Below are 22,239 nucleotides of genomic sequence, written 5' to 3'. Positions count from 1 at the left end.
TAAACCACAACAAGAAAATGTTTAGTATGCTGTCCAGTATATATACATATATTTGGATCAGAGAATGGTAGCATATAATAAATAAAAAATACAATTATAATACTTATAATAATAAACTCTATAGTTATAACATCTAAAAGCTGTGCCAACAACTTTAAGGTAACACTTTGTGGAAAAACCCATAAATGATTGGAAATGTTGGGTGTCCCAATACTTTTGACAAATAGTGCTGTTTGATAACGCAATGGAATGAAAGTGCTGTCTGACATCTTCCACATACACAAGCTCACAATTTTCCTCTGATAGACACTTAAACTGTGAAGTTCAAACATCTCACCAAATGACATTTTTTGTTTTGTAAAAATCAGTAAAGCAGGCAGTTTCCCCTCTTTCTCATGATGTTGAATCTAATACTTGGGCGACTGTAAATTAAAACTCCCTAAAAGTATCTTTCCTTTTTTGCCCCCAGGGAACCAGGCTACTGATTTATTCATCTGGGCTTTTAATTTATAAGTCAAAAAGAAAAAACAATGATTCTGATTGATATATCAAACTCAACAATAACCATTCACGCAAAAATGGTTGCAAATGCATATGTAGCAACATTTACGTATAAAATAAATAGATAAATAAATAAATACTTTGTATATACTAATGTTGTTAAATGCGTTTAATAAATATGCGTACCTGCATATATATATATATAAAGTTTATATACTTATATTTTATTAGTCGCATTTACCAACATTATCTGAACAGATTCATGCTTTATTTTTTTAGAATCAAGCACGAAAATATCATTTCCCTGGAGGAGACGTTTGAGACGCCTGCAAAACTGTATTTGGTAATGACACTGTGAGTGGACCTGTTCAATAAACACAGAGCTTAGCACAGTGTCCGGTTTCGGCGGAAGAATTTGACACGGGATTTCACGTCATTCTGCCGTTCGTTCCAGCCTTCATGTAGCCTTAATGTAAACACTGGCCGAACTAATATGGAGAACAAATGAACCCCTGTGTAAAGAAAGATACATCGCATCGGTCTGTTGCTGGAGATTCTTCTGTCTTGCGATGCTCCAGTGATGTAATTCAGACAGACGAAAGCACTTGTGTGAAACCTAAACTCCCAAAGTGGAAACACTGGTCATTAAAAGCTACCAGGGAATTTAAAGTGTTTTTCAGACAATCCACACTCTTGCTTTATCCCTATTAGTCTAAACAAGATCTCTCACCTCGTCCTTCTCTCTTCTCTCACTTGAAACGCTTGATCCAAATCTAATGACATAAGGCCTAAAAAAGCTAATACGAGGCATCGCTACAACTATATAGACAAAGGGGTGTGGATATATATGTGCTTTTTGAACAGCCCAGTACATAATCCCCATAATGTGTTATGAATAATCTCCACTCTTCTGGGAAGATGTTCTACTAGATTTTCAGTGTGGAAATTTGTGCTCATTCAACCACAAGGATGTGTGCTGGTAGAGTTAAGGTAATGATGTAGGTGAGGTGAGGAGGCCTGGGGTGCAACATTCATTCATGTTCATTAGGGTTGAGATCAGAGCTCTATAGCAGGGGATCTTCACTCCAACTCATGGAAAGCAGATCTTCATGGAGCTGGCTTTGTGCACAGGGACATTGTCATGCTGGAACAGGTTTGGGTCTACTAGTCCAAGTGAAGGTTAAATTCCATGCTTCAGCATCGAAATTATTAGATAATAATATCATATATTAAAAAGCGCATGATTACTATCATAATTAATTTTTTTTATATTCATTGCTAATTGCTATGAAAATTTACATACTTATGCATATGCATACTGGCTACGGTAATAACTAGAGTTTGACCGATAGTGGATTTTACCGATACCGATATTCGGTCGGATCGTACTCGCTTTTAAAATGGATACTGCATAAAAAAAAACCCATAACACTCCCTGTAAAATAGTAATGAACCTGATTATAGACAAAAAACACAAAAAAACAGTACTGACTCATGAAAATGTTCTAAAGGAAATAATAAATATAATTATATAATGAATAAATTATAAATAATAAATATTATGTAGCGCTCTCCGTGCAGCACGCAGTCTCGCATGCAAAAAACAAACAACACGTGGCGTCAGTGGTTCACCTCTAGATTGATATGGATTTTTGCAGATAGTTCAAACGATCCAAACTTTATTATCAAATAATGATATGATATGAGTAAAGCATATGGACATTACATTTTCCATATATGTTTCTGACATTGTTCCGTTCCAAAAGGTGCAGTTTGGGGACCTTTGTCCTAATGGTTCCTATTAGTGTCCAATAAAAAAACACCATGTTATCTACTAGTTGTCAAAGGTGTTATTATGGTCTCTAATTCACTAGACATAACATGGCACCATTTAAAAGCCAACAAATTATTAGTGGAGACTCACCGGGTTACACCATTTCAGTTTCCATTAAAACTTTGAAACCAATGAAACATTCTGATGGGTTCTGTTGCTTTTTTTGGACAAAGTAGGCTGGCAAAGGGGAAACACTCATAACCACTGTAACATAACTGTTACTTGCTTTACCTCCATTACTTGTTAGAAAATGGATAAAAAAAAAACATGATGTAATGCAACAATGCAACAAATCAGTGTGAAATAAAAGGGACCTATGGAAACCATGCCTTGTTACTTACACATAAATTTCCCACATTCTAGTATCCTGCGTAATGCTCTGTTCTTTGCCTTAGGGTGACTGAAGGCGAGCTGCTGGACCGAATTCTGAAACAGGGCAGCTACACAGAGAAGGATGCTAGCCATGTCATCCTGCAAGTCCTGGAAGCCGTCAAGTACCTCCACCAGCTGGACATCGTACACAGGGACCTGAAGGCAATTCAACAATGAGCATGATTTATTATATCTAAAGTATTATTATTATAACAGTGATTATGTAATTTGGGTAATTTGTCATCCAACGAGTTGAAATCAAGGTATCCATCACGCCACTATTAGCCACAGGGATGTGAGTTTAACACTAAAACACTTGATCGTTATGCCGACAGCTCATATTTTCCATTTGCATATAAGTAATATTTGTTTCCCAGCCAGAGAACCTGCTATATGAAACTCCTTTCCAAGATTCCAAGATCGTCCTTAGTGACTTTGGGCTGTCGAAAATAGCAGATCAGGGCTTCTTGTCCACTGCTTGTGGAACTCCTGCTTATGTAGGTAAGAGATATTTACAATCCTGTATTACATTTAATTGACTGTGTCTGATAAACTGTTGTAGTAAGTTTATTTTCAAAATAAACTGAGCTGATTATCAATAATACGAACTGAAGACTAGAAACTTGTGGCTTGCGGGTGAATTTCCCAGACGTATCAGCTGTGTAACATCATCTGTCAGCTATTACATTAAATGTAATATTTATCTCGTTCAGAATGGAGTAGCATCCGTAATTTTTTCTCACAAAATGTCTCTCGAAATTAGTAACGACTGAAACTGCAAGTGTAGCGTGTAGAAATAATCAGTACAGTATCTCACCAAAAAAGTGAGTACACCCCTCACATTGATAACAGATATATAACTTGTACAATACTATTGATAATGAAACTTGGATATATTTTAGAGGAGTCAATGTGCAGCTGTGTAGCAGTACAGATTTACTGTCCTCTAAAAATAACTCAACATTCAGCCATTATTGTCTAAATACCTGCCAACAAAAGTGAGTACACCCTCAGTGATAACAGCTGTACGTGGTGTAAACGTGCAAAGCCAAACGCCCTGTTCCTCATGTTAATGTTCTTTTCTGCTTGACAGAACCATACAAATGTGTGTATCTTGTATTAGAGCAGGTAAAATTTGGTGTTTTGAGTCCAATTCTCTCATACTTACCACTGGATGTTCAACATGATACCTCATGCCGGGCTTCACACAAAACAGACCTCGCAAGGGTCCATCAAAGAAGTCCAGTCCTCATGCTATGCATCAAAGCTGCTTCTGAAGACGGCCTGTCCAAGAGCATGAATTACTGGAACCATGTCCTGAGAGCAAGATAACCTTGTTTGTCTCAGATGATGTCCAGCATGTGTGGTGACACCCTGGTGAGGAGCACCAAGAAAACTGTGTCTTGCCTACAGCCAAGCATAGTGGTGGTAGCATCATGGTCTGGGGCTGCATGAGAGCTGCTGGTACTGAGGAGCTGTGGTTCATTGAGGGAAACATGGATTTCAACGTGTACTGTGACATTCTGAAGCAGAACATGATGAAGTCTCTTCAGAAACTGGGCCGAACGGCAGTTTTCCAATATAATAACGACCCCAAACACACCACTAAGATAAAAACTGCCTTGCTGAGGAAGCTGAAGGTGATGGAATGGCAAAGTATGTCTCCAGACCTGAACCCTATTGAGAACCTGTGGGGATCCTCAAGCGAAAGGTGGAGAAGCTCAATGTGTGTAACATCCAGCAGCTCCTTGACGTCATTATGGAGGAGTGGAAGAGGATCCCAGCAACAACCTGTGCAGCTCCGGTGAATTCCACACCCAGGAGGATTAAAACAGCGCTGGATTACACACAATATTCACACTTTAGACACATGTTTACTGAGGGTGTACTCACTTTTGTTGGCAGTTATTTAGACAATAATGGCTGAATGTTATTTTTAGAGGACAGTAAATCTGTACTGCTACAGAAGCTGCACGTTGACTAAAATATATCCAAGTTTCCAGTATTGTCCTTGAAAAAGATACTAAAATTGTCATCAGTTTTAAGAGAAAGAATGCATTCATATTTCTATCACATTGTGTACAGATTGTGTGCAGATTGTGTTAGCTACTGTAGCTTCATAACATGACAGGATATTAAGACCACAGTTATAAATGCTATTCGCTTGCTATCGTGAGCTAAACTGACAAGATTTTGTGAAAGATTTTTAAACCATATTCAGCATAATTGTCACTCACATTGGTAGCTAACATGCTAACATCAGATAACCTGACAGGATTTGAGTAAATTGTTCATAAATCATATTTATAGTAGAATTCATGGATGCTCATAAACCACACCGATAATAACAAGTTTCTTTTAATGACGGTAAGCTAATCTGAGATTTCTGTGAGGATTTTTTCAAATAAAATATTCATAAATGCTAAAAATGTATACTCCTTAGAATAGCTAGCTTGCTAACAGTAACTAACTTGACGTGATTTCTGATATAGAGAACTAAACTTATGTTGATTGCTAGCTTGGTGTTATGTGCCCGCTAACCTGATATGATTTCTGCGAAGGAAGAAAGTCAATCATAGTTTATTGAAAACAGTTCAACTAAAAAACACTCGCATAAACCTAGGAGAGAAGCAAACAAAGATATCTGCTCGAGACGAGTAATCCACAACGGCAGTTCAAGTCCAACGGAAAGCAAAAAACGAAAGTAAATCTCCTATGGCCAAGAGTAGTCCAACACGGAACTGAGTTGGGAAACGGAACTGAGTTGGGAAACGGAACCAGCAGGGAATGCTGGCGGTCGAGCAGCCACGGGGAATCACCAGCATGACATTTAAGAACCGACAGCCTGTGACGCCCGAACATGAGTTTATATAGTTTAAACCTAGATGAGCCACAGCTGTCGGTCGTCAAGGCAGGCACGGGATAACGAGGCAGCGTGACTGCTAACGAGGGGAGCGTGGCAGGGTGAATCCCTGAGAGAGATAAAGTCATATTCATAAATTCTTTTAAATATTGATCGCTAGCTTGCAAACATCAGATAACCTGACAGCATTTATATTTTTATGTACATTTATAAAGGTTTCTGAATTTTATGACATGTACAACATAATAACATAATATTTAACATAATATTTATGAGTCATATTAATAAATGCTCAATCTCAAAGTATTTCTGTGTGTGTGTGTGTGTGTGTGTGTGTGTGTGTGTGTGTGTGTGTGTGTGTGTGTGTGTGTGTGTGTGTGTGTGTGTGTAGCTCCTGAGCTTCTACAAGAGAAGACATATGGTAAAGAAGTAGACTTGTGGGCCATGGGGGTGATTTCATTTATTTTGTAAGTAAAAATATATATAAAATATTGTATTTCAGATGATATGTGATATAAATTTATTAGAGATAAACTGAGTATAAATACATAGTTGATTTTAATGTCAGTAATACAGTATACAGACAAAAGTATGTGGACACCTGACCATAAGACATGGTCCTTCCTTCCACATTTAGTCCCCATTTGCTGTTACAATAACCTTTGAGAAGATCTAGATTTTGGAGTGTATTTGTGGAGATTTGTGGAGATTTATTCGGCTACAAGGGTTTTAGTAAACCAAGGAGGCCTGGGATACAGGAACATTGTCATGCTGGAACAGGTTTGGGTTTTATAGTTCATATGAAGTGAAAATCGCTACTGCATTGAAAATACGTCCTACACAATTTTATGTTACTTTGTGTTAACAGTTTGGGTGGAAAAAGAAAAACACAATTGGCTCGAAAATCAGGTGTTCTGATACTTTTGGAAACATAGTACATCCATAATATCCATATAATTTCAGATCTAGATTAGATTAAGATTATGTCAGGGTCATAAACATCCATCATCTATGTCTCATCATACAAGAGTATTAGAACTTACAAACACACCTCTGTACACAAAGCATGACCTATAAATAAAGATGGTTTCCTCATGTAGGATAGAAAGAACTTGACTGGCCTCCTCAACAAGCATCAATTCCTGACTCCACTAGTGATCTTGTGGCTAAACGAACACACATCCTTACAGCCACGCCTCAAAATCTTGTGGATAGCCCTCCCAGAAGAGTGGAGGTTGTTATCACAACAGAGAAAGGGCTGTAGTTTTGGACGTTGACGTACTGCAGTGGTGTTTGATGTATGGTGCGTCTTGTATCTCTCCAGACTGTGTGGTTATCCTCCATTCTACGATGATAACGACACCGAACTCTACAAACAGATCATTAAGGCAAAGGTTGAGTTCGACTCGCCGTATTGGGACGACATCTCAGATTCAGGTACATGCAAAACACAGACTTATTTTTAATCCTAATTACACTTCATAGCAAAAGTATTGGGACACCTGAGTTTTCCAGCCATATGTGATTCTTCTCCAGTTAGCACAAAATTTGAGGCACACAGTTTTATAGGATGTCTTTGGATTCAGTAGAAAGAGACCCAGACCTATTCAAGCAAGCAATGCCCCTGTGCACAAAGCCAGATCCATGAGGACCTGACCTCCTGTTATAGAGCACAAAAACCTATTAAGCACCTTTAAAATGAATGTGAATGTGCACCCCAGGCCTCCTCACCTCACCTTTATCAGTACCTGACTTCACTTACTTGCTGAATAAGCACAAAACTCCCAAATGTAGTTGAACATCTTCCTAGGAGCGTGGAGGTTCTAATCACAGCAAATAAGGAATAAATGTGGAATAGGATATCTGAAAAGAAGCACAATCTTAGGTCAGGTGTCCACAAACTTTTGTCTATATAGTGCATGTCATGGTGAGTGTAAACATTTTTGCATATTTACATTTTTAAGAACTGATTTAGACATGTAGGTTTATGCTAAACTGGATTCCATATGCTTTTTAATGATTATAACCTGCTATTTGTAGCCTCTTTTTGAAAAAAACACTGATTGAAACTCTGCATGTTAAGACCTTAAAACTGTGATATTTATTCAGGAAAAAAGAAAACGTCTCATAGCAACTTATTACTAAAATCCTACTGTTATTATTTTAGTAATACGCTTGTGATGGTGAAGAAAACTGCGGAATTCATTGGAATTCTTCATACGGGTTATTTAATACGGGATTTTACTTTCCCAACTTTCCAGCAACTAATATAATATAGGCAAAAATGATTACTCCATAGAGAAATAAAGTTAATGGGATTTTCTTAATAAATAAATAAATCAACAAATAAACAAACGAACCAACAAATTAATAAATATTCACATACACGTTCTGAAACTTTGGAATATGATGAAATCGGTGGAAATAAAAACCTCTAAGCCGAGCAGCTGCTGTTGTGGACTAAATGGCATCGATCCTGTTGTGTTTTCTCTTCTGCGCTTTCCTCTCCTAATGCTCCCAGCCAAAGACTTCGTCGTGCACTTGCTCCAGAAAGACCCGAAGAGAAGGTTCAATTGCGAGCAGGCCTTGCAGCATCTGTGGTGAGTTTTTAAATAGCCATGGTGAAGTGGTTGGAGAATGGAGAGGTCGATCACTGGTGAAAGAGATGCCAGCCTTCAAAAAGAGAAAGAACAGAGAGAGAGAGAGAGAGAGAGAGAGAGAGCGAGAGAGAGAGAGAGAGAGAGAGAGAGAGAGAGAGAGAGAGAGAGAGAGAGGGGCATGGTGTGTTCCTTTACATAAGAATAGGTAACTGAAGATGTTTACATGGAGCTTTAAAAGCATTTATTTTTAAAAAATTGTTTGTATCTCCTGTCAAAAGCTTACCTAGAATGAAAACAACAACAATGCAATATCAATGCATGGCTATACAGTGATGCACCAAATCTGATTGGTCAGAAGCTTTTGAATAAGTTCTCAATAATTGCAGCCCTGCCAGTAATCACAGTCTGATCTTAATGCACCCATTCACAGATATTACTGTTTCCATAGTAACAGCTCGTTCATAGAATGTGCATAATGGACACTTGACATCATTTAAGCCTAATGATAAAAAGAAAGTAGAAACGTGTTCATATTTAGAAAATTAAAAAAAACCTAGGAACATTGATAAGGAGATGTTTATTCATGGAAGGAGTCTCCAGTGATCAATGGTGGATTGCTGTAGCAAAAAAAAAAAAATCTGCATTGAATATAGCATCTGTTTCCTTCTGTGTTCTAATCATTACGTATAACATCACAATTTATTTCAGTTTATTTCCATTATGCTGTGGCAGGATTTCAGGTGGAGCAGCTCTGGAAAAAAACATCCACAGCTCTGTGTCTGAGCAAATCCAGAAGAACTTTGCCAAGAGCCAGTGGAAGGTGAGAAAGCACTTCGGCTCGTTTGTGCACCATGTCTCGATCTGTGTAAGTGGATGAAAGCTCCAGCTCCTCACCTTCACGTCTCGCAGATCACACCGAGCCTCGTGTGAAAGCCGGGGAGAATTGTATTTACTCCTGTCTCATGTGAAATGACTTAGCATCACATTAGAGTGCATATTCCTGCTGCTTTCTCACTTGCAGAAGATGTGCGACTCGAATCTGGAAGATGTGTGATTGAAGTTGCTTGAACATACGCTGTATGGAAAAACATAATGAGACATCTGACTTTTCCATCCATTTGTGGTTCTTCTCCAAACTGTTACCACAAGCTGGAGGCACACAAACCTGTTCCAAAGAGAGTGGAATTCTGCTTTAGAGCTCTGATATCAACCATACTAAACCCCTTAGGGATACATTTCTCATGCTGACTGCACCCCAGGCCTTCTCACCTCACCCACATCAGGACCTGTGTATATATATAAGTATCCATTTCTGTCTGTGTAATAGAGGATGGAGGAATCACAGGTAGAAGATGGTGGGATCATTGAAGCAGTGGTGGTTGAGAGAGGGAATGTGGTGCAGTAGTAGAAGATGGAGATATCAGTGGAGCTGCGGTAGATGATGAAGGGATCAGAGGAGCAGTGTAGAGGATGGAAAGATCAGATGAGCAGTAGTAAATAATCAAGGGAATGTGGTGCAGTGGTAGAAGATGGAGATATTAGTAGAGCAGATGTAGAAGATGGAGATATTAGGAGAGCACTGGTAGAGGATGGAAGGATCAGAAGAACAGTAGTAGAGGATGGAGGGAATGCTGTGCATTGAGGTTGAGTGCTGGTCCATTTATGGTTTTATAGCTGTGCAGCAGTGTTTTTAAATCAGCTACTGAAAGCCAATGGAGGAGCGCAAAAATGGGGAAATATGTGAGACTTTATTTTGTATGAAAGCAAGTTGAAAATGAAAAAGACACAGATTCCTCTAGTTAATGATAGCAAAATAACCCCTCTAAACACAGCTACTGATGTTAAACCCCAAAAATTATCAGTTGATACTTTCTGCTTTTCATTTGCATCCAAATTCTAGCTGAGATCTGGATTTGAACCGTAAACTGTACCATCTGCTGTCTCGGCTTTTTGGCAAGTCCGTGACCACTGAGTGCAAAAAGTGTCCAAAGTTGCACACTTAATGTTTTTTTCTGGTAGTTAGTACATTATACTCGCTATTTTCATCATGCATTAAATTTCATATAATTTTCCCACATAACACTTAAAGCTCACAAAGTGCACCAGATGTTTCCAGTCTGGTGACTAGATGTAGCTCTGGAAAGTCACTTTGTTTAAAAAGTTATAAGTCTGATAAAAGACAGAGCGTGTAGGTATGTGCACACGGAGCCAGTGAGATTGTAACTGGCAAGAATGTCACCAGTACCATGTACACTACATGGGAAAAAGTATGTGGAAATCTGACCCTGAGGTGACAAAAGCACACACATCCTTCACTCAGTGGAAGAGCAGATACTGATGTTTTTTTAAAAGTCTCTGGTAAAGGTTGAAGTTCTGACTGCACTTTTTTAAGTAAAGTAGTTTGTGCTCTGAGATGTTCTTCAGTGAAAAAGTAGTGATTATTACTACCTGTTTTAGTGTCACGCTGGTAACTGAACCTCACATCATATTAATAAAAAATAAATAATTCTAATGTTGTTCTCTAATGAATGTGTCCAGACTGAAGATCCACCATATAGAACACAAGCAGAGAAAAGATGATGATGATCAGGTGATCAGGAATGTCTCTGTTCTTAGTCATGTTCTCATAAAGTACAGATATTTGTTTTGAAAATGTTACGAGTGAAAGTAAAAAGTTGTCAGAAAAATAAATAGTGGAGTAAAATACTGATACCAGAAAAATCTAATTAAATACAGTAACAAAGTATTTGTACTTCATCACTTCCGGTCTCTGGTTTTACCATGTAAACATACCATTCAACATTTAGTCTCCATTTGCACTTATAGTAATTTCCACTCCTATGGTAAGATGTTCCACTAGATTTTGGGGTGTGTTTTTGGAGATTCAGCCATGAGAGTGTAAGTAAAGTAAAATACTGATATAGGTGAGGTGAGGAGGCCCAGGGTGCAGTCAGTGTTTACATGCAGGTGTTCAAATGGATTTAATGCTCTATAGCAGGCCACCCAAGCGAGCCAGTGGCAACTGCGGTAAAGAAAAAAAGTCCCTGAGACTTCATCAGGAAGAAACATTGAGTGGAACCAGACTCAAAAGGGAACCCATCCTCGTCTGGGTGGCACCGAATGTCTATTTATTACAGTTCATTATTGGTAAGATGTGCCGTGTTGGATGGTGTGCTGTGATGTTTTTATCATGTTGCTGTAATTTTTATTAGTAGCTCTGCCAGACGTTTCAGAAAATCCGAAAATCTGTAGTTTACATTGAGGCTACATTCGTATTTACCATATCTGAAGGAGCATACAGTCTCAGAGCTTAAAACAGTGGACTATTATACTACTATTCTTTCACTACATACTGTATTTAGTGGGAGCTCAGTAGATCAGACGATGGAGGTTTGATTCGAAGGTTGTGAGCTCAAATTTCAGCACCACGGAGCTGTCACTGCTGGACCCTTATACAAGGCCCTTAAACCTCAGCTAGCAGTGTTAATAGTGGGCCATATCACCCCACCACGCCATTGATTATTTCCTACAACAGCAAGCCTTTCTGTGTTGTATTTCATTATGCTGCTTTAAATAAACTCAATTTAGATTTGTTTACATGAAGTATTTAAGCACATGTACCTGATTATGTGTTTCAGAGAGCCTTTAATGCCACCATGTTGGTGCATCACCTCAGGAAGAAGGCTCATACGAGCGAAGAGAAAGAACCAGACAGGTCCACAGGAACCGCCGAGTGAGCTGCATACCATACACTATACTCTAACAAGAAAATGGAAGCGTTTGTGTTATTTGTTGATATATAATGAGCAATGTTCACATCTTGGTATGTTAAATAGTCCTTTAAATGGAATCCAGACACAGGTGATTAGTAATTAGTGACATGTGACTATCTGGTGATGTGCAGGGGCTGATGATTATTAAAGTTTATTGCTGAATTTGCCATAATCATGAATAGGGTTAGGGTTGCAAAGGGGTAGAAGATTTCTGGTAAATTTCCGAAAACTTTCTGGAAAGTATAGATGGGAACTTCATCTGGGGAATTTGAAAAATATTCCAAATTGAAATTTTCCAGGAATTTATGGGGATTTACTGGAATTTATGGGATTTCATTACAATTTGTGGAAATGTATATAAACTGTATAATACACAAACAAAAATATAGAAATTTGTTTGGTCATAAGCAGACATGCATGCAAACAAATACAGATTCAAAAATTTCATTTTCGACTTTGATTTAATTTTTGGTATAATTTTGTTGCGCAACTGAAATTGCATTAAATCTGCTTGTTTTAACCCAAAATATCCTGAATTTTTTATTTTTTTTTCCCGTTTTTGGCTAACCTGCAATTTTACAATTTCACAGTTTATCACCGTTAATTCCCATGGAAAGTTTCTAGTCTTTAAAATCCTGGGATTTTACAACCCTAATCCTGACACATTTCAACAGCGCTGTGGTATAACGATAAATTATAGGCTACACAAGTAGCTGGGACGTCCTGTTCAGAAAGAAAATGGCCTTGTATTTTGCTGCATGAGCTTCTGAACCTCTCGCTCAATTGCGGTCCCATTGGCGTTAAACCTGCTCTAACTTTTATTTTTGCTGGATCCAGCAGAAACCCAGTTCCACTACACACCTCTCGTGTATATTACAGCGTACGATCAATGCGTAGAAATTACTGAGAAATCAAATCAAATGCTTCTCCTCAGTCGATTTTAATTTATGGAGACTTTCGAGTATAAAAAAGCTGAATTATTTGATATCTATTAGTCATGTAAAGTTAATGCAATCATTTTCTTTTTGCTCTAGAGACCTCCTGAAATCCAACTGGCAAAAGACCAGAAGTCAACACACCCACATGTCTGAGTGAGCATTTGTCAAACCATCCTAAACTGCTGATGTCGGCTCTATGTGCCGCTTGTGCCTAATACCACCAGCGTGACTTGTACAGGCGCCAGAGGGAAGTGAATTAGAGTCTTTTTCCAGCCTGGTCGTTACTTCTACACAATCACTGTAAGAGAATCGTTCGAAAAAACGCAGGTACGCGCAAAGTTCCATGTTGTGAAACGCAATGTAGAAAGAACCCGCTGCTGTATTAATGAACGTTATTAGCAATATAATATTGCTGTGGCTAAATTGGTAGATATTGCATCCGTCCCATGCACCCGAGGGGACATTTAATGGAAGAACATTGCATATTAAATAATATATTACACTTAATTTGAAGGGACAGAGCGTTTCAGGACACATTCATACGCCGTGCCAATAACTTTCAGAAAGCACTGATGGAGGATTTATTAATGTATCATGAGGAGACTGTTCACCATCTTTGATGTGCAATTTTATCCTGATCTTTGCTCGTTTGTCTTTAGAGACATGCACGATTTTAATCTTGAGACTTTGATCTTCTGCTATCATGATCGTTTTCAAACAGCCATACACTATAAGGGCAAAACTATTGGGACACCTTCATTTGGAAGTGGTAGCTCAGTCGTTAAAGAGTCGACTTCTGATTGGAAGGTTGTGAGTTTAAATCCCAACACCACCAAGCTGCCACTGCTGGGTTCTTAACCCTCAACTGCTCCAGCTCTATAAATTAGATAAATGTCACTCTATGCCATACATATGTGGTTCTTCTGTGGTTCTGTTACCTCAAAGATGGAGGTACACGATTGTATAAACAAATTTTCCTCTTATTTGAACTAGCAGACCCAAACCTGTTCCAGCATACACCTGACTACTCCTCAATAATAACCTCCACTCTTCTGGGAAGATGTTCAACTAGCTTTTGTGGAGATATGAGCTCATTCAGCTACAATTACGGTTGTAGGTCTGGGGTGCAGTTAACGTTTCTTTAAGTTTAATAGGGTTGAGGTCAGAGCTCTACAGCAGGAGATCTTCCATTTCAAACCACGCAAAGCAGATCTTTATGAGGCAGGCTTTGTCCATAGGGGCATTGCTGGAACAGGTTTGAGTCTCCTAGTTCAAGTGAAGGGAAAACTTCCACAAATTGTGGTAACAATTTGGAAAAGAACCACATATGCCTGGAAAAATCAGGTGTACGTATGCCTTGAAAACACCATTTTAAAAATTTTCCAGATTAATGAAGAAGCAGCCTTTCAGTCACTGATTGGACCCAAAGTTTCTAAATGACATTACACTAATTTCATCATTGCTATGATGCAGTTAATGATCTTTATTAAGTGAACTGAAGATGTGAGATGTAAAAGTGCGTGGAATGGTGAGAACATTGAGCTTCTTCACAGCTCCAGGGTCCATAGTTTAATCTGAAGCTCAGGTTAATGTCTGTGTGGCGTCTCTGGTTTCATCTTACTGATGCTTTGATGGATTGGCTATGCGAAATTAAAAGTATGAATAGCTGAATAGCGATGTGGCTCAGTGGCTAAGATGTTGGACTTCTGATCGGAAGGATGAAAGTTCCAGTCCTAGCAGTACCTTCGACTTTTTCTTCTTTCGGCTGCTCCCATTAGGGGGCGCCACAGCGGATCATCCGTCTCCATACTCTCTGTCTTCTTCATCTGCCTTTTTCAAACCAACTACCTACATGTCTTCTCTCACCACATCCATAAACCTCCTTCTTGATCTTCCTCTTTTCCTCCTTCCTGGTGTCTCCATCCTCAGCATTCTCCTACTGATATACCCCATGTCCCGCTTCTGTACATGTTCAAACCATCTCAATCTCACCTCCCTCACCTTGTCTCCAAAATGTCCTACATGTGCTGTCCCCATAATAAACTCATTTCTAATCCTGTCTATCCTTGTCACTCCCAACGAACATCTCAACATCTTCAGCTCCACCTTGTGTCTTTTACTCAATGCGACTGTCTCTAAACCCTACAACCAGTCCTAGCAGTACCAAGCTACTATAATTGAGATGGGTGTAAGTCACTCTGAAAAAGGAGATCTGCCAAATTCCATGTATGTAAAATGTGTAGAACTCTATGGGAATGTAGTAGCTTAGTCAGACAGATTAGAATTTCATGAGTTCAAATCCCTGAAAAGCAGCCATTTCTGGGTTCTTGAGCAAGGCCCTAAACCCTCATCTACTCAGTTATATCAATGGGATTATTAGATAGGGGGTAGATAGGGGTGTCTACCAAGTGCCATACAGTTCCAGTCTTTAATGCCCTGTATGTATAAAACTGCCTCCAATGATTTCTCAAACTGGGTGAGTTTAACTGTCAGTTATCAAACAATATATGTTCGTCCAGCAGAGGGCAGTGCAGATCACTTTTTTTTCTCCCATTAAGGAACGCTAACACTAATGACAGTAAATGAACCTGCACCTTAACACCATGTTGAGTGTTTGTTCTCTCCCAGTGGGCACTGCATTAGCATTAAAAAATTTAACTTACAGAAGGGTCTTGATTAGGCTTTTCTAATGACACACCTGATAAAAGCCTGTTCTAATGGACAGCCTAATGAACGGCTGCTCAAATGGAAAACCTAATAGCACACGCCGCAAGCCGTCTTAACTCAGTTGTTTTAATAAGTGTGCCAAGGTCACCCCAGATATTCAGAATAAATCAGGGGCTGCGATCCGACGACTGGTTGGCCATTTGTTTTCCATTTACAAATCTAGGTATGTTAAGTAAGTAAAGGTGAAAGACATTACAGAGAACACGTCTTTTTCCAAGAACTCAATCAGATAACTAACTAACAGCATTTTTGTCTGCCCCAACCTACCACATCTACACTTAACATATATTCATTAAATGCTTATAGTATTATATTATTCATATTACATTGAGTTACATTGTGCTTCTGGCCGATTTAACATCTCATGTTTGAAACATGCTTTTTCCTGAAATCATGCATTATTGCTTATTAAAAATGCACATCTGAATTGTTTTCCATTACGTCCATCCACTGCTGTTACCTGAGCATGTGAATATCAAATGATCAGTCACATGATCAGTAGGAAGTTGCAGCAGGTGAAATGGTAGATCTGTGGATTTATGTTTACGTGATGAGTTCGGATCGCAAAACAACCAAGATGCAATTGCTGGGCCCTTGAGCAAGGCCCTAAACCCTCACCCTCATATATATATATGTATGTATGTGTCTATCCATCTAAATGTAAAATGTTTAATTTCTGTGTTATAAGAGCTCACCTCAATCATGGAACCCACCAGTGATTTGGATTTAGATACTAAGTACACACACACACACACACACACACATATACACACACACACACTGAATATGAAAAAGTAGCAAAATCTGGTTTCGATTTTGTTATAACAACTGCTGAGATTTCTGACGACCGTTTTCCATTTAATATGTTTTGTTTAATTCCAATGAAAAATTATGAGAAATATTTATTTTTCATTTTTATAGTCAAACTCGATCATAAACTGCTGGTCGTGTGTCAAACGAAGGGTGAAACGGTGTGTAAAATGCATCTATTTCTCTGCAAGTCTGTCAGACCTTATGCTAAACGAACGAGACACATTCCTGAAAGCGCTCCAGTGTTTTCCAGAACAGCACACCGCGGCTCGCTGGTAATTTGGGTCGAGCCACGGGACTCACCCGAGAACCCTTAAAAAGGAACTCGCTGTATGGGGATTATTTTTTTTTTCTTTTTTTGCACACAGTGCAAACCATTTCCTGTAAATGCCAAGATGGAAGATAAAAGACCAACAATGTGGCATCGACCACTGCTACTCAAGAACAAATAGCGAGCAATAACTCAGCTCCTGCGCCAGGCTCGTACAGCTCCTGTGATTTTGGAGCACCCATGTGGAAGCAATTTGGAGAGGCCCATAAGCAATTATAGATGAAGCCATGCTTGCGGCAGCCTAGTAAGAGCACTTTCAGCACTTAGGGTGTGTTGTCAAGAAGGTTCCAGGGTAAAAAGTGAAAAAGATCTCGGATTGGATGGAGCGTTCAGCTTCATAACCAATGGGGACTGTCTGTGAACTAATTTAAAAATGTGCTCATGGTGTGTGTGTGTGTGTGTGTGTGTGTGTGTGTGTGTGTGTGTGTGTGTGTGTGTGTGTGTGTGTGTATGGCAGAACCCCGTGTAATGTGGATAAATAACTAATGGAAAAGATTTTAATCACACAGTGTTGATGTGGTGTAACGTCTGACCCTGGATTGCTGCTCTCGCTTCACTCGTATTAACGACCCAATGGTACTGACAAATCGTACATATTATTAACACACAACCTTCAGCTCTCAGGTCTCGCTTTTCAATAAAGGTGACATTAAACAGCAATTGATCTCCTTCAATTTTTTATGTCATAGAAGAAGAAAATTTCACGTTTTTTTTATTTTTTATCCTGTAATGATTGTTGGATTGTTGGAGCTCTTTCAAGATTACCTAACAAATAAAATGCATTCTGATGTGTATCAGTGTTTAATAAATATTAACCCCTTCTCATCTTTCTCTGTGTGTGTGTGTGTGTGTGTGTGTGTGTGTGTGTGTGTGTGTGTGTGTGTGTGTGTGCATCAAGCAGGTAGGACACTGTAAAATTTGTGATATTTTTTTAAACATTTTTGATATACAATATAATTATATATTTAATTGCTTTAATGTTGTAGTAGTAATAATAATAATAATAATAATAAGAAGAAGAAGAAGTAGAGCAGAGAATAAGATTATTATTAATATTATTATTAATATAACAACAACAAATAATATTAATTTACCATTATTAATAACAACAGTAATATCTTCCGTATTCTGCACGGATAATATTTTTCTATTAATAAAAAAAAAAATAAACATTAAACAAACAAATAAATAAATAAACAAATTCTTGCTAATCATCCATTAAATATTCATCAAACTTATTTTTCATTATTAATTATTATTATTCATTTATTAATATAATAATAATGATAACAACAGCAATTATTGATTTTTATTAATTATTATAATATGATTTTTATTATATTAATTATTAAGTATTACTGTTATAGTGCTACTACTACTAATAAAATAATAACAAATTAGTCTTGAGATTTATTCACATATTCTTCCACTAATAAAAAAATGTATATGAATAAAACATATAATTTAAGAACAAATAAAATTATACTTGCTGATCATCATTCATTATATATGCATCAAACAGGTAATCATTTTTTTCTTCTTTTTCTTTTTCTTCATATTATTAATAATTTTATTATCCATATTATTTTGCCAACATTATATATGTATATAATTCAGTCCACAGGTTTCAGACAATAAGCTTGTCGGTCATATTTTGACTGATTTATTTAACAAAATACGCCTGTCAAAACCATTAATAACGATTCATAATAGTTCAACCATCAAGCTACAGGGCTGCTAGCATACTAGCCTACTATCTTGCTAGCCTGTTAGCTAATCAACTTCTTTCTAAACTTGTTGCATTTCTTACTGAGATGTCATTCTTTGAGACTCTTGTCATATAGTCTCCAATACCGTCTGGATCTTCCACAGAACAAATATCACACTCACTGGCTAAGTTTATTAGCTGCTTAGCTAAACATATAGGATCCCAGGCGGGGATTTTCCGTTTTAGATCTGTGAAGCTGACAGTGTCATTTTGAGGTTATATCACGACTATATTTATTTTCTATACTGAAAAATAGATTGCTTGATGCCGGAACATGAGATTGGAAGTGACACTTGTGTGCGGTTAGATTGCAGTTTTCTGTGTTTTCCATGACATTTTCAGCTCCAAGTTGCCTGGAAACCACTGCGTTTACTCAAATTAATTTCCAAGCAAAAGGAAACACTGGAAAAAAAAAAAATGCCTGTAAATGTTTCAGAAATCTTTTATCATAGCCAGAGGGACATTGTCTCTAAAAATAACATTTTTTTGATGTTATTGTTTTCAATTCCCTGGTCTATTCTTCACATTTCTGGGCCTTGTGATTGGTCTGTCCTGATCCGAACCCCTTGAGCCTGCCCCCATCTTCCTCTGTACGGTTAATAGATTCCTTTCTGTATTATTATAACATAGCATAACAAAAACAGTATAATGATTTCAGAACTCCGTATTATGCGATACCATATGTGAACACGCATTTGTATGCATCCGTGTTGTGTTTGTCATGAATCATGATATAAGAGGGTTTTGTTTTTAATTAAACTCACAATCTTTTCTATTCCAACCCAAAATGAAACCTTTTTCGAGAAGCACAATCATTGGCAGAATTGTGCATTCACACAAGTTAGTTAATGAACCTTAAACCCTGCTCTCAGAACTGTGTACATTGCGAACTTGTCTCATTTTTATACCGACAATCTGCTTCCCATCTGGCGTAACTCATTTTAATTAAGACGGCGGTATTACAAAACAAGGGAGGAAATAGAAGAGCCTTAGTCACGCAGTTGTTCTTGTTTAAGGCGCTTCCTGGCGTACGATGACAGCAGTGTGTGTGTGTATGTGTGTGTGTGTGTGTGTGTGTGTGTGTTTGTGCTGAGGCGGTTCTAGAACACCTGCCAACGTCCGTCTCGAACTCCTCCCATGGGCCACAGCGGCGCTCCATTCCCAACAGCCGGCCTCCCTGACGCTTCGCTGCCCAGCTCCGAAGCCAGATGTTCGAAACATGACAGAACAATCCATTACAGTGATGAAACTGCCGGAATGGTGCTCCGTGTGCCTCCGGAACATGTCCAAGATCACACGGTGGGAATCCTGTGTGGAACACTGCTCAGGTATCCTTAAGGGAATCTCTGCTCACAGCTCACTTGAAGGTACACTGCTTCACTTCTCTGGAGGAGAACGAGAGAAACGAAATGCTTTGACAAGACCAAATGCTCACAGATTGGCTTGTCAGATATATATATATATATATATATATATATATATATATATATATATATATATATATATATATATATATATATATACATGAAGCAGCTTTGGAAACCTGATCTGACCTGCTTCAGTGGGTGAGAATTGTGACTGAGTCAAAACATATGCTAAAAAGTACAAAAGTACTGGGACACCTGACTTTTCCAGCCATATGTGGGTCTTCTGTTGATGCGTAGCTGAAGGTACATAATTGTATAGGATGCATTTTAATGTAGCATGAAATTTTTTCCTTCAACTGAGCTAGAAGACCCAAACCTGTTCCAACATGACACAAAGTGCACAAAGCCAGCTCCATGAAGATCTTCTTTACATGGCTTGGAGTGGAAGATCTTTATATATTGATACATAGATACAAGATTCCATATATATATATATATATATGGAATCTTTGGCCATTTCCTTACATTACATGTTATTACATTACATTGTCAGATGTACCAATACTTTTAATCCATAAAATGTATTTATTAATTCATCTTATTAGTGCTAAATGTAAACACTAACCTCCACCTCATGATAACATGACATTTGGTCCCTATTATTAGAATATAAATATATATATAAGTCCATATAAATGTGGAATGGGATTTTTTTTTAGAAAGAAACAATACCAAGTCCACAAACGTTTGTCCATATAGTGTATCAACAGTATCCAAAAAATGTATATGTAGAAGGGTTTGTGTTTTAGTTTTAAAAAATGATATTTTTTTACTTAAAATGATGGCAAATTTACAACTTGTACAAGTTTGTTAGTTGTTGCTCAGAGAGAAACACTTTTAAGCCGTATGTGGATCCTGGTTAAAAAACATTAACTTGACAATGAAGATTGTTTCTCAATGGTTTTGGGCATGTTTAAAGACAATTATCTTTCTAAAAGCATTCTTTTCAAAAACCTCATTGACTGGGAACCACTTCCTAGTACATAATGTTGATTTTTCTAGGATCTCCCCATAGTTCCCCATGAAATAAACCAAGAAAACCATGGTAATTTTTTCCCTTGTTCAGATTTTGAACAGTGAGAATGGTTTGAGATTATGTTTGGTATTTGGTGAAAGTCTAACCTAAAGCAGCTGTATGTAGTTTTAATGTTGTTAGATAAACTACAATAGAAATAGAAAGTTTTTCCTTTTGGTCAAATGAAGTCTGTACATTTAATGCCATGAAGAGCTGAGCTGTTACTGTATGTTGGGCCAATTTCTTTTTTTTTTTTTTTACCAAGCTGCCACTCTTGGGCCCCTGTGCAAGGCCCTTAAAACCATACCGTTGTATAATTAAGATGTAAATAAAAAGATTTTGGTCTTATTGACAGGTCTCACTAGCACATGCAATTTAAATTCTCCTGGACATCACTGGGGCCCCTGTATAATCAGGCCCCTTGGAATCTTGTCGTCCTGTACTCCTGATAGAAAAACAGTACACTTTTAAATATATTGACGATTTGGTGTTCACTATGCAGTAATATTCGTCTATATTAAATAGGAACACTGCTTTGGATCTTGGCTCAGGCTTTTCATTGTCTGTTTATGCGTTTATTTTGGACCAGTCTTGGAGAAATCAGTCAGACCTCAGGAGCTGGCCAGTGTCTGCTTACTTTTTCTTTTTTTTCCTTTTTTTTTAGGTTGTGGTCTCGACTGCTGCTTTGACAGTTAAAACAGAAAAGAAGCGAACTGTGGAACTGCAGGCTGAAGATCCGGTGACTCATCGAAAAAACAGCAGTAGTGTAGAACCGCATCTTGGCATAATCACAGAAAATGGTCTTCCAGCATTTTGGTGACAGATGAAAGAAGTCACAGGATGTAATTGAATACAGAAAAAAAAAATCAAATTCGGCCTCCTTGTCATGTAAAAGAAATGTCTTTTTTTTTTCTTTTTCCCCAAGCTGGGTGAATCTCACAGAAGCAATAATCACTAGGCTGGTATAAAAGCAAGAGTTAGGACTCCATCCCTCACTGCACCCCACTGTCTTCAGTCTGCCAAGCTGTGTGTGTCTTATCTACCCAGAACAGCCCTCTGCACTGTGCCAGAGCTCGGGCGGTTCAAATTGGGGGTAATGTCTTCCTTTTCTGTGTGCCAGCCCGATCACATCACATGGATAAAGTGATTATGGAAATGCTGGGGTGGCGGTGGAAGCAGCCTTTAGGGAGCAGGAGATGGGAGCCGACACGGAGTCCTTAGCACGCAAAAGAGGGCTGTGCTTCATTGTTCCCTAGCAATAGTGAGCATTTGTGTACACA

General features: G+C 38.1%; 1 protein-coding gene across 1 annotated transcript in view; it reads left to right on the top strand.

The window, feature by feature from the left end:
- The window catches only part of pnck (pregnancy up-regulated nonubiquitous CaM kinase), a gene marked incomplete at its 3' end in the record, with an annotated part of 28,238 nt that extends 6,583 nt beyond the window's left edge, over positions 1-21,655 (top strand). The window contains exons 3-13 of the mRNA XM_083555121.1: positions 781-855; positions 2,731-2,869; positions 3,085-3,208; positions 5,962-6,037; positions 6,895-7,007; positions 8,092-8,170; positions 8,903-8,990; positions 11,809-11,903; positions 12,978-13,034; positions 19,622-19,962; positions 21,624-21,655. Of these exons, the coding sequence (XP_083411247.1) occupies positions 781-855; positions 2,731-2,869; positions 3,085-3,208; positions 5,962-6,037; positions 6,895-7,007; positions 8,092-8,170; positions 8,903-8,990; positions 11,809-11,903; positions 12,978-13,034; positions 19,622-19,962; positions 21,624-21,655 (1,219 nt within the window). The remainder of the gene's footprint in view (positions 1-780; positions 856-2,730; positions 2,870-3,084; positions 3,209-5,961; positions 6,038-6,894; positions 7,008-8,091; positions 8,171-8,902; positions 8,991-11,808; positions 11,904-12,977; positions 13,035-19,621; positions 19,963-21,623) is intronic.
- Positions 21,656-22,239: the final 584 nt, after the last annotated feature.

This window comes from Silurus aristotelis (genome assembly GCF_946808225.1).
Source record: "Silurus aristotelis genome assembly, chromosome: 11".
Classification (NCBI taxonomy): Eukaryota; Metazoa; Chordata; class Actinopteri; order Siluriformes; family Siluridae; genus Silurus; species Silurus aristotelis.
Note: the sequence above shows the minus strand (reverse complement) of the source record. Positions and strands in the feature narration are given on the sequence as shown.